The 13,437-nt window shown below is 47.9% G+C and overlaps 1 protein-coding gene across 2 annotated transcripts in view; it reads left to right on the top strand.

Moving 5' to 3' along the window:
• TAF4 (TATA-box binding protein associated factor 4) overlaps positions 1-13,437 on the top strand; it is an 809,251-nt gene that overhangs the window by 507,407 nt on the left and 288,407 nt on the right. For both annotated transcript variants that reach the window (XM_069650711.1, XM_069650712.1), the window contains exons 5-7: positions 2,644-2,763; positions 3,533-3,655; positions 4,196-4,285. In XM_069650711.1, coding sequence (XP_069506812.1) covers positions 2,644-2,763; positions 3,533-3,655; positions 4,196-4,285 — 333 coding nt within the window. The remainder of the gene's footprint in view (positions 1-2,643; positions 2,764-3,532; positions 3,656-4,195; positions 4,286-13,437) is intronic.

Raw genomic sequence — 13,437 nt, 5'->3', positions numbered from 1 at the left:
GCGAGCACGTAACAAAGGAAAAAGATAGGATATTAAGAGGGAGAGTAATCCAGTAGTTGGGAGTGAGTAGTGAAAAGAAATGAAATTGAGATTGGGCACAATGAGGGAGAGTTACAGTAAGAAGAAAATGACTACGAGTGCAGACAGCGGGAAGGTGCATAGAAAGGCGAGGGAAGAAAGATAGCGGTGCCATACCGTGAAAGCTTTTCAAAACAAGACCTAGAAAGTGAAACATGCAAGATTCAAAGGATAGCCTTTGAATAAATACAAGAGTGGGAACAAAAGAATCACGAGCGGAGAGTTGAAAGTGAAGATACAGGAATCCTAAATGGATCTAAGCAGTGCCAGTTGGTAAACAGGAAGGCCAAGAAGGAATGATGGAACAGTAGAAAAGTCGAGAGAAAGTGAGCGATGAAACCAGGGTTTAGTAGCAAGGGATGGGCATGGCTGATATTATAGAGATAACGACAGCACTGTGCAACACAGAAATATGAGCACAGAAGGATAAGGTGGGTCTCAATGATGATGAGCTAGGATGAGAGAAATGAGGAAAAAAAACAGAAGAGGGAATGGTGGGTAAAAAACAGGACCTCCGTCTTGGATGATTTGATATGTAAAAAATGGTCAGACATCCAGGATTGAACGGATAAGAGACACACAGTCAAAGGTGAGTGGATCGTATCTGAGGAGCAGAGAATGATTTGGGAATCATCCACATAGAAAAGGTGTGAAATGCCAAAGGAAGATGATGTATAGATCCAGGACTGAGTTCTGGGGGACACCACATTGGAAAGGAACAGGTGAAGACGGGCCAGCCCAAGAGACAGAATAAGTACAATCGTTGGGAACGGAACCATTTGAGAATAGATCTCTGAAAGCCTAGATGAAAATGTGAGCAGAGAAGAATGGTATGATCAACTGCATCAAAAGCTGTGCAGAAGTCTAGTAAAATGAGAAGGGAAGGTTGCTTAGTGTCGAACTGACAGAGAATTACAAACTGAGAGGAGGGCGGTTTTTGTTGAATGGAAAAGAAAGCGTGACGGATAGAGCAGAATGATTTATGTAGGAAGAAACCTGATTGTAGACTTGCTCCAAGAATTTTGATAGAAAAGGAAGGAGAGAAATGGGAAGAATCGAGGGATGGCTTCCTGAGAATGGGAAGTATAGAGGCAGATTTAAAGGGGAAGGTCACAGTTAGGAGTGAAGAAATAAGGACTATAGCGAGGAATGGAATAATAAGAGTACAATATGGGATTTAGAGTAGAGGGAATTTGATCAGGAGTGTGGCAGTGGGATGGAATAGTCGAAAGTTTGTACAAGGGGATGAAAAATAGGCATAGAGGAAGGGAAGGAAGAGGAGGAAGGAAAGGTTTCAGCATGGTCAGAAAAACGAATGGAGGAGATTGAAGAAGTGTGACTTTAGAAGAAAAGTAGTTGGCAAAGCCTGAAGCAGAGCAAGAGGAAGATGAAGGATCCGTAGGTAGAAGGGAAATAATGTGATTTAGAACTTGAAACTGGTGACAGGGGTGGGAGGCAGAGGAAGAAAAAACTCGGTAATGCCTTTTTGTTTGGCCAACAGTAAAGGGGAGTCAAAGGAAGAGTGTAGAAAAGATAGTGAAGCAACATCAGGCATTGAGTGTGACTTCCTCCAACGGAGCTCAGCTGTATGTAAGACGATGAGCGGAATAGGGAAAAGGAGTCCTCCACAGTTGTGGTAATTTGTGAGCTGGGGATAAAGGATGAGCAGGATAAAGAGAGCCTAGGATGTCCCGATGACCTGAGGAAACCAAGGGAGCAACCTAATCATCACAAGAGGCTATAGATTCCAATGAGGAAGAGAGGAAATAAAGGTAGAATTGAAGGTGAAGTATCAAATTGTCAGATCACAGCCTAGAAATGAAAGTGGATCAAGGAACGAAAGGTGGAGCAGAGAGAATCTGACGTGTAAAAGAAAGTAACGGATAATCTTTATGCTAGCTGCACAAGAACATTGCCAAGGACCTCACCAGAGGCTGGGGTTTTGCTACAGTCGGAACTAACAAGATTGAGAAACATTTTCAGTGGAACTTTTTATCCTTGGTTTAGGACACGGAGCATTTAACCCCCATTTGTTTGTGTCTGTTAAAAGCCGCTGAGGACCAGGCCTAGGCAATAACGAGAACTGAAATAATTTCCCTTTGGACCCTTTGAAGATTCATGGGAGACGATTACTCATACTTTTGTGCACTACCACCCTCACCTTGCTCAAGTTATTTTTATGCACATTCTTAACCTGGGGGAATTGCTTTTATTTTCCCTTATCAAAAAATATAATTAAGATGCATTAAGACACGCGTCAGGCCACTGTTTGATCATTGTGTTCTTTGTGCCATTATTGATCTTGCAAATTATGGTGGTTCAATATGCAAACGCTCAAATGATCATGGCAAGGCACGCTTTGACTTTTATCCTTCTGATATGGATTAAGTTTGTTGCATTGATTTAGTTCATAATTAAACCAGTTATTAAAACAGTTGGGTATTCATGCTTGTTTTAAATACTTTGTAAATATAGTGTTCTGCATGCAAATATGATTTTGAAGTTCAAATGTGCACAGACTGGTGCATATGAAGGTGTAATGCAGGTTCTTTTATTTTTCCACAGCCTCAAATTGTTTTGGGTGGAACAGCACAAACGACGGCATTAGGAACGTCGCCGGCTGTGCAGACTGGAACACCTCAAAGAACTGTGCAAGGGACAACGGCCCCCTCCACTGCTGCCACAGTAAGATACAGCTTACTTATTTGAAGTATAAAGACGTAGAAAAGAGTAGATGAGTCTTGGAGGCCTCGGTCGGCAATGAAAACATGTTGAGGGTTGATGAAGGCTGGGTTTAGGACAGTGGGAGCTGTCATTATTGAACTTTACACAGTCCTTTACTTTTCTGCATTATAGCCTTTTTAGATAGTTGTTTGTGTTGCTGTGGTCGGACTGGCTTGGTATTTATTGGTAACCAAATTGCATTTTCTTCATGATTCAGAATTGAAGCTCCTGGTCCAGACTTTACTCTTGTTTGCCCCTTCACCTTTGTATAAAGGTATATACCGGTCTCTCCTATTGTTAAAAACACCTCATCCACTTGTGAGTTCACAGCTCCTTCGGACATCCTTTTTAATATTCTATGGTGTGCTGAACTTGGGGTTATGGATATCTGTTCCAGTACTCCATTGTTCTGCCCAAATGATTGGTCCTCCGCAGTGGGGTGAATCACCACTTCTGTCTAATAAAATGCAATTCTTACTCTTCCCAGTGTCCTTTAGTGCAGATGATTGCACACTTAATCCTGCCAGTTCTGCTTAACGGTACGCCTTGAACTGCAACAGCTGTCCAAGCTATTGTCCCAGGGAGTTTGTGTGGCGAAAAGCTCAAATCCGTTCAGCATGTAGTTTGAAAAACTTGCAAAATGGAACTGACCAAGAGGGAAAGGAGCATTAGGAAGGAGTAAATCTTGATTTATTATATGCTCTTAATTATCCACTTTTTTTCTGCACAGGAAACTATGGAAAATGTGAAGAAATGTAAGAATTTTTTATCAACGTTAATAAAGCTAGCCTCGTCTGGTAAACAGTCCTCTGAGACTGCAGCTAATGTGAAAGAACTTGTGCAGAACCTGCTGGTAAGAGTTGCATTTGAAGTGTGGGCCATTAGGGCTTTCTCATATCGTGCATGCTCAGAAAAGTCACATGTCTAACCTAGAACAATATGGTTTGATATTCAAAGCACTTTAATTTGAATTATGTTGTTGCAAATACTTTTTTTTTTCCTCTTGATCTGATCTTTCTGTGTTTGCTATATGCAGCTTTTTAGGTTTGTGCTTTGAGGATTGTGTTTTAAATGGTAATGGCTCAATGGCTTTAAAAGACTAAAAGAGAGGGTGGGTTTTGAGAGGTGGTGGCGGCTCATCAACTATTGCTGAGTTCTGCGGATTAAAGGTGCGGGTTCATTGGGGGCTGTATTATGAACATCAAATGGGTCTAGGGTGGTCTGTCCAAGCAACCCAAAGCAGAAACAGTACTGAAAGGGGTTAGTTGGCTCTCAAGCCATTTTAGAGGAATATGAAAGGGCTGCATATGGATATAGTGTGACATCTGGAATCTGATTGAGCTGTAATATCCTAGCAAAAAATGGCTGATAAAGATAATGCATTGTCTCGTAGGATGGGAAAATCGAAGCAGAGGATTTCACCAGCAGGCTTTACCGAGAGCTTAATTCCTCACCTCAACCATACCTTGTGCCTTTCCTGAAGGTGAGCCTGGTTCTATTTAAGATATTCTTTGATGTTTGCAAATTTTCTAAGTTGACATTCTTTGCATTAAAGATTTGAAAAGAGGAAAGGATGTGTGACTGCAGTTGTCATTTCCAGCGACTCCGGTTATGATGGCATTTCAGGAAACCATCAGATGTGTGTGTGTATGTGCGTACACCACTGATCAAATAAAATGGAGGGTTGCTACTGGCACCTGAAATGTTTTCTTAAGTGTCAAAGTGCGCTGACATTAGGCTATGCGTACCTGTGTGTTTGGATATAGGTGGGGCTTCACAGATTAGCCAGTGTTCCACAGGTGGGTAAGTAGCTGGAGGGTACGGAGTACAGGAATTCAGCACAACATTAAAGCCACAGATATTTAAACCTGGCCATCAGCTTGTCCCCTCTCCCTGCACCAGAGGGTAGCACCTCTGGGATTACCGTGGGCAGGGACAGTGCCAGCACTGATCCGAGGTGCTGGAGGTGGAACCAAAGTAGCACAGTCAAGTCGGATCTCAGTGCCGATGGACTGACTGAGAACAGGACCCAGGTCAGGAAAAGCACCTGGGCAGAGGGCAAGGCAGGCGGGGAAAAGAGGACAGAGAGAATATAAGGACAAAGGCTAAATGGAGCAAGACACACTCAGGATTTAGCACATAGGGTAGCCGTACTAGCTAGCAACACGTGTTGAGACGTGCTGTGCTTGTAGACTGTTGTGCTAATAAGGTAGCTGAACTGAAATGAGGCTACAAAGTCCGTTTCCTGGCAACGGAAAGATGCTGTAAGGTGCACATGTGCCAGCCGAGGGCGGAGGCTTCTACGCATGTATACAATGGTGTCCAGCTCCGCGAAGGACGTTTCCGGAGGAATGCGAAGACACTTGGAGAGCCACCCAGAGCTCGGCAAGCCCCACCATCTGTCCAGAGCAATCTGAGGTAGTGGTGCCAACACCCAGGTAATGCCTAGGGGAAGCCTGGTTCGGCATGGACCCAGCCGGCACATGACACGAAGTATAAAGCTAACATTGTTGAGCGAATGATGAGTTTAGGATCTTGCATGGAAAGTGGTGAAGGTTGAGAGAGCCCTCACAAGATTGATTGCAAGCTCACTGTGAAGGCCATCTTGTGTCAAAATAACAGTACATTGTACTGTTTTGACTATGAAGATGCATATATTTTAGTTTTTGTTTAATTTTATTGCCAGAAAATGAGACAAGTATATTTTGATGTGAAGTTTTACTATCAAAATGCAATTTTCATAAAAGCTCTAGGTGAAACCCAAGCTCTTTTAGATAATAGTTAGAATTTTTGTGATGAAGATTTTGCAAATCTTTTGGGTTAGTTTTTCTGGCCTCATTGTCTTTGTAACCTTGTTTCCTTTTTCATGCTCTTCATCTTGCTTTTTGTCTTCCCTCTGTGATGGGAGTATTCATCAGTAGTCTGGGCTTGATAAATTATTGTCTTTATATTTTTAAAAAGTATACGGTGCAGTGACACCCAAGCCACTCGCCTTAAAACGATTATACTATTGGTAAAATAAAGTCCAGAAAGTTGAAAGATGTGATTGACTCAACATCCGTATGGGCAATAGGAAGCAAGCCCTTTGGCACTCTGCAATGATCTGTGGCATCATATAATCTAGTGACCACCTTCAGCCCCCACATTTACAGTCAGTAATAAGGATGTGTAGCAGACACTCTAAGTTTCAAACCACAAAAACAGTAAAATAAGACATTTTAATGTGGTTTTAGCAACATGCACAAGAACATGACATGTCAACGTGAGAATTCCCCCCCCCCCCGCCCCACCCTCCAAAAAACTTGCCCATTCATGTGTTTTGCTTGAATGTGATGTTGAAATGGTATGCTAGTTCCATAACCTACACCAAAAGGAAGCCTCCAAGTTGCACATATTGCATCCCTTTTGCGCATAATTGCGCAGTCCCCATCCATTAAAAAAAGAGAGCAAATATCCCCACTCAACGTGTTGTCACCGATGGCCTGAATGACTCATGCTCTTAGTTCAAGGGTTTTATTGAAGAAAAACACAGCAACAGTATTTTATTTATACTTTTACGTCCCGTCCCCTTTCCTCCATACTGCATGGGCGTCCCTTCCAAGGGACGGGAGAAGGAACATTTTTCACCAGAAAAAAAACTTTTTCCCCTTTAAATTTAGAGGTGCGTGGGGGTGTGACCCAGGGAGCATGATCTGCCCCGACTCCGCCCTCCGGTCCCACACCTCAGTCCCCTTTTCCGTTGTCGACGGGAGCGGGCTGAATTCACCAGCGCTCCTGGGTTTGGCTTCGTCCATGTAATTCCACGCGCGGATACTTCTATTTGTCTTCTTTTTGTCTTCTCGTTCAGGCACTCAGTCCTCGAGCGTCACGCTCCTCTCCAGCGCATGTTGACTTCCACAGGGTTCAGCAGGTGTCCATCCTGCAACTGGCTCTTCCCAACTTCAGACCCCATGCCCTCTGCCTACGTTGCCTTGGCCCAGACCACGGTTGGCAAGCTTGTTCAGCTTGTGGCTCGCTGTCCTCGAAAGTGTTGAAGAACAGACTAGCCAGGTGGAGGGAGCTCTTCCAGAAGTCACCTTCAGAGGACCTCAAGAACTTTGTGAAACATCGAACCAAGCTGAAGGTAGAGCCGGAATTTTCCATCGCACCACGCAAGGTAGACTCCTTCCCATGGACTCTGCCGCGCGGGAGGGACCGGTCAGGTCCTTCTACCAGCATGTGCACCGAGGCTGCTGCAGCCACCGGCCTCCGGGCCGAGGGATCCTACTGGTGACAGTGTTGTGGGACCGGAAGGTTCTTTTACCAGGTCTTCACCCGAGGGGCTCCGCCCTTGTATTGGCACCATGGCCAAGGGACTACACCCTAGTACCAGCAATACGTCCGAGGGGGTGCCTAAATGCAGCTCTAACAACCTCTGGGTCGAGGGTGTCACACCTACCGGGCCTAGGCCCGAGGACCAGGGTAGGCCTTGTGATCCACCACACAAGAGTCTTGGAGGAGGCTGGGCCCAGCGGGTTGATCAACACATTGCAGGCACGTGACAGGCAGCTCGACAAAATGCCCGCTGCACGAGACCGAGGCACTCGTCTGAAACCTGGCCCCAACCAGGTACGTGGCCTACAGCCTACCCCTCTTTTGCGCAGGGCAGCCTTCCTTTGCATCCATACGGGCAGGGTACGCAGCGGCTCTAGCAGCTCCCTGCTACCTCGTCAGCACACCCTGCCACCTCCTCGGCCAGTGAAGAGGGTTTCTTCGAGAGGCTCCTCGGCCTCATGAATTCACCTCGGATGGGGGTTATCCTCAGACTCCATCAGGGAAGTCCAGGCACCACAGACTCATCCGCCGGCCCCCCCACAACCTGGCACAGCTGCCTCCTCCGGCTCCCGGGCTGACACCTCAGGTGGCTTTGTACCAGCCTCCGCTGCTTTCTCAGCCTTTGCCCGTGGTCCCTGTACCCCAGCCTCCGGCGCCAACTACTCCTCCTCCACAGGATCCCCCTGATCCACAGTATACGGATGAGGAGGAGGATCCGGAAACGCCATCTTCAGCCAGGGCCTTCCACAAACGTCTTGCTGGGCCTGCGGTGTATCTGGGCCTACGCCAACCTGAGGCCGAGCAACCAGCAGAGGGGGTTCTTGCAGAAGTCTTCACGCGAAAAACAGGGATTCCACTGAAATTGCGGACTCCACACTCAGAGCCAATCACGCTTTAAGGCGGGGCTAGTTGGGCCAAGCTGGTGGCGCATGACCTCATGGAATCCACTGTGGCCCATATTACCACCTCTGGCCGTGCTTTCTATATAGCCACGGACATAAGGACAACCTGGCTCCGGGCAACAAAATATAATCCGGACGTCCAGGAACGCATATTAGATCTACTGTTCAAGGGGTGTGGGGGGGGGGGCCTTTTCCACTCCTCCACGGATGAAGAGCTGGACAAAAAGAAAAACGGCTCACAAACAGCCAAGTCTTTATCCTTCCTGACAAAGACCACGCCCAAATCATACACCTTGCCCTCCATACACACTTCTGGCGCCAGAATTTCACGGACCCCTGGATCCTATCCGTAGTATCCACGAGGTACCACCTCCATATCCCAGCCTCTCCTCCCCTCCACTCCCACAAGTTGGGACAGCAACTCTTTTGGCGGAGATCCGGTCAGTTGTAGAGAGCCAGGCAGTGAAAGAAGTCCCAGCGAGGCTTTGGCTTTTACGCCAGGATTTTCGCCATTCAGAAGAACCAGGCAGACCTGAGAGTTGTGTGGACCTTTCCACCCCCAACCCCTCCTTACTCCTGCAAACATTCAAGCTGGTTACGCCAGCTTTTATAACAGACATTGGACAAGGGAGATTGGATGTGCTCCCTGGAACTGAAGAACACGTACTTGCACGTCCCGATTTGGCAGCCCCATCATTCTTTGCTACGGTTCAGGATCATTATACTATTTTCAATACAAGGTCCTTCTTTTTGGCCTCAACTCGAACCCTAGGGTCTTAACCAGGCTCATGAATGCGGTGGCGGCCCTCCACAGAGCGCAGGGCCTCCACTTCTACCCATACCTCGACGGCTGGCTCGTCAGGGCTACATCTCCGGAAGCGGTTCACCACTCTTCCCATGCCCTTATGAACACACTGCACAATCTGAGCTTCTCGCTCAATCTCAAGAAGTCGCAGCTGCAGCCCACGCCGACTCTGACATTCTTGGGCCTCATCTGGGACACGTGCTCCGAGAAGGTATTTCCTTCGGAGGACAAAATCTCAGCCATCAGGAGATCCACCACCCACTTCCTCAGCAGAGAAGTGACCTCTGCATGGTGGTACCAACATCTCCTGGGTCTGTTGGCAGCGGTCCTATTAGCAGTCCCGCACACAAGATTAAGGATGAGATGGATTAAGCTGCACTTCGCGGCCTCATGGATCCAGGAGCGGGGCTCTCAATCCGAGATGATCAACGTTCCTCGATTGCTCCACCCGGACCTAACTTGGTGGCCCAGAGACTGCAACCTAAGGACGGACAAGCCCTTCCGGTCGCCCACTACGCCGGCCACCATTACCACAGATTCCTCACTTGAGGGCTGTGGAGCCACTCTGGGTGATTTATCTTTCTCCGGCACCTGGAATTGACAGGAGCAGGAATACATCAAATGGCTAGAGCTGAACGCCATCTGGCTGTTGCTCAGGGAATTCCTTCCACTTTTCAGGGGCAAGATTGTCGTCATCCAGACAGACAACTCGACCAGCATGTACTAAGTCAACAAGCAGGGAGACACCAGATCCCTTCCTCTGTGCAGACTGGCAATCGGAATGTTGGAGTGGGCCCTGGAAAACGATATCTACTTCACGGCAGTCCACCTCCCTGGGGAATCCAACCTGGAAGCAGACAGGTTCAGCAGACTGGGAGCAGACAATTACGAGTGGCAGCTAAACAACCTCGTTATTCAGGAGATCTTCAACAGGTGGGGTCTCCCCAGGTAGATCTCTTTGCCACCTGGCACAACAAGAAATGCCCCCCAGTTTGCATCCTGGCAGGGACAGGGCCCCGGCTCCCTGGGCAATGCAGTTCACCTCCAGTGGACCGGCATGAAGGCCTACGCCTTTCCGCCCACGCCGCTGATTCACAGAGTAATTTTCAACATCAGGGAGTCTCGCCAACTCCTCATCGTTCTAATAGCTCCATGGTGGCTGGCCAGGCCAGGGTTTTCGGAGCTGCTGTGTCTCTCGGAGTTGCCCCCGATTCACCTCCCGACGGGCGCAGCACATCTTCTGGCACGGGAGGGGGCAGAGTCATCCCCCCCGCGCCACAGAAACTTGCCCTCACAGCGTGGTACCTTAGTAGGTAATGCTGCGGCACCTCAGCCTCTCAAAGGCCAATCTGGACATCATATAGGGCGCTTAGGAGCAAGGCTACCAGGGCCCAGTACAAAAGCAAATGGACCAGATTCTGCCACTGGGCAGACTCCAAGTAAATCGATCCCCTGGCGTGCACTTTGGACGACATGCTCTCCTTCTCGGCACACCTCGCCCACTCCGGCGTGCAGGTGGACACCTGCCGTACATACCTCGCAGCCATCAGAGTTTACAGGAATTCGGAGGAAGGCATCTTCTCCTCCAATCCTATTGTCAAACATCTGACGGGACTCACAAGGCTCTACCCACCCGTCAATAGGCCACACCCTGTGTGGGACCTTAACATAGTCTTGGCGCATTGGCGCACAAACCGTTCGAGCCAATGGCATCCGCGGACATCAGGCTGGTCACCATCAAGACTGCCTTACTAGTCGGCCTCACCTCGGCTCGTAGAGTAAGCGAAATGCAGGCTCTGGTCGCCTCAGAAACATTCTTTACCTTTCACAAGGACAAAGTAGTCCTGCGGACACACCCAGCATTTCTGCTCAAGGTGCCATCTGTTTTCCACTTGAACGAGGAAATAGTCCTTCCTGTGTTTTTTCCCCAAGGACAAAGCACAGAGTGCTGCACTGCCTGGATGTCCGGCGTGCCCTGAAATTCTACTTGGACAGGACCAAGGGCTTCCGCAAATCGGATGCCTGTTTGTCACTTTCAGAAACTCAAGACCGGGCTATCGGGTCTCCAAGGCTTCCATATCCCGCTGGATGGTCTCCGCCATCAAAGCAGCGTATGAGGGCCCCAGTACAAGCTGCTCCCGGCCAACATGCATGCCCATGCAGTCAGGGCCAAGGCAACGGCCATCGCATTCCAGCGCCATGTCCCTTGGCAGTCATAAGCACGGTGGCCATTTGGGCCACTCCCTTGGCTTTCTGCAAGCATTACTGTTTGGATGCTGGCTCTAGATCTGATGCGGCTTTCGGACAGGCGATTCTCAGGAACCTATTTGCTTAAGGAGGGTCTCCTCTCCACCCTGGGGCTACATTCAGTTGTAATCGCCCATGCAGTAAGGAGGAAAGGGGACAGGACGTAAGGGTAATTGAGTTACTCATCGTAGTGACTAACATACTCTTAGTCCATAGTCCCCTTTCCTCATACGTCCCACCAACCTCCCCCTAATGATACTGGTGTCATTAGGCAATGTTAAATCTTTTGTCAACGCGTCAATGGGGACTGAGGTGTGGCGCCGGAGGATGGAGCCAGGGCGGCGCATGCTCCCTGGGCCGCACCCCTGCATGCCTCTAAATTTAAAGGGGAAGGTGGTTTTTTTCTGGTGTAAAAGGTTCCGTCTCCTGTCCCTTGGAAGGGACGCCCATGCAGCATGGAGGAAAGAGGAGGACTAAGAGTACATTAGTCACTATGGTGAGTAATTTAATTTATAATTTTTTGCATTTATAAAGCATCCTAAACCCAGGGGCATCAAGGCGCTGTTACAGGATATGTTACATTTCAGACATACTGAGTGAAGCATGCAATATCATAGCAGTACATTCCAATACAATACAATATATTTACCAAGCCCCTTTTCAATGATTTGGATCATATCAGTATCACCTACACTAACTACGCAGATGATACCCAGATCATCCTCCTGCTTTCTGGAGATTATGGAAAGGATTTGGCCTTGTTAAATAGGGTGTACATCATCATCCAGGCATGGATGGCCATACGTGGACTATGCCTGAATGATGATAAAACGGAACTTATTATCCTAGGCACTACGTCCAGCCTAAAGAAACTGGGCCCTGCCTACAACTCTTTTATGATCGATGGCAATAACATCAGTGTTGAACAAGAGGTCAAAACCTTAGGTTTTTACCTGGACTCGAATCTCTCCTTCAGAAGACAGGTGATCTCCCTGGCTTCATCCACGGCCTATACGTGCAAACTAATCCGTACAGTTAAACCATTCCTATCGGACACCAGCTGCCTCACCCTTGCTAGAGCCCTCATACTGTCCCGCCTGGACTATTGTAACGCCCTTTACCTGGGATCCTCCAAGGCTACCACTAGCAAACTACAAACTCTTCAAAATAATGCTCTCAGAGCGGCCTTAGGCATCTCCAGAAGAGATCACATCTCAGGACCTAGTCAACAGAACAACTGGCTCTCCATCAACGACAAACTTCTTTTAAAAACTGCATCGCTCACCCGCAAATCCCTTAACGCTGCCCCTACTTACCTGATTAATAGATTCCATAGACATTCCTCCTTGAGACCCACCAGAACTGCTTACAAAGACTGCCTCTCTGTCCCTAATTTTAAACGTGATACCATAGGGGGCAACAGCTTCCCAGTGAAAGCAGCCAAACTGTGGAACTCCTTACCACCTAACCTCAGAGTAGACTTGCCCTACCAGAGCTTCCGAGCTAAGGTAGCCTCATGGCTGAAAATGTAGGCCGCCTGAGATTCTCCATTGCCAGGCTGTAGCTCTCATGCTACCCACACACTATGTAACCACGCGTGCCCATATGTATATATGTATATAATATCCATGTACTTCATTGTTGCTATGTATATAATTTCAGTTTAACTTACTGTTCTCTTTGCATACTCTATGACTTGTAACTAAGCTTCGCAATTTCTTGTAAAGGCTGCGCCCTGATACCCTTGGGTACGCTCGCGCATTATAAATAATAAAAAAAACAAACAAACAAGTGAAACGTCTGCCAGGGACTATAGCCAGAGAGGCCATTATGTGTTGTGGCCGGCATTGGAGAGTATGATGAAAAAAACAGACGGGCAATTGTTGGATCAGAAAGGTACTGGCTGGAAAAGGGGTCAGGGAAGTGGCATTGGGAAGGTCGCTCTACTTCCCTCCATCTCTCCACCACCCTTGGGATTCCAACGATAGCCTAGCTGTCCATAACACAATTTAGTCTCTGTAGCACAGTAACGCCTATTGTCTGATCTGTCTTGGTGTGTAACAGGGAGTCCCTGAGATGCTGGCTGTCTATCTCCTTCAGGCACTTCTACCTACCTCTACACTACTGATGGTTAGGGTGGGATTTGTGTGCTTTCTGATCTCCGCACTATTACTAACTTCCCCTATTCTATGTCCTACTCCGACCTTCTCTCTTCCCCACGGCTTTCTTCTATGCCTTTTTGATGTTAATACCTTCCTTCCTACCGCTCTTCATTCTACCGTCTCACACTACTGATGCTCACAACTACTGCTCCCACTACTAGTCGTCACCCCTGTCCTTTGATGCTGCTTCTGTGTTCCGACTTAT

This window comes from Ambystoma mexicanum, chromosome 3p, assembly GCF_040938575.1.
Source record: "Ambystoma mexicanum isolate Mex_15411 chromosome 3p, UKY_AmexF1_1, whole genome shotgun sequence".
Lineage (NCBI taxonomy): Eukaryota > Metazoa > Chordata > Amphibia > Caudata > Ambystomatidae > Ambystoma > Ambystoma mexicanum.
This window is presented reverse-complemented; position numbering and strand designations above follow the sequence as displayed.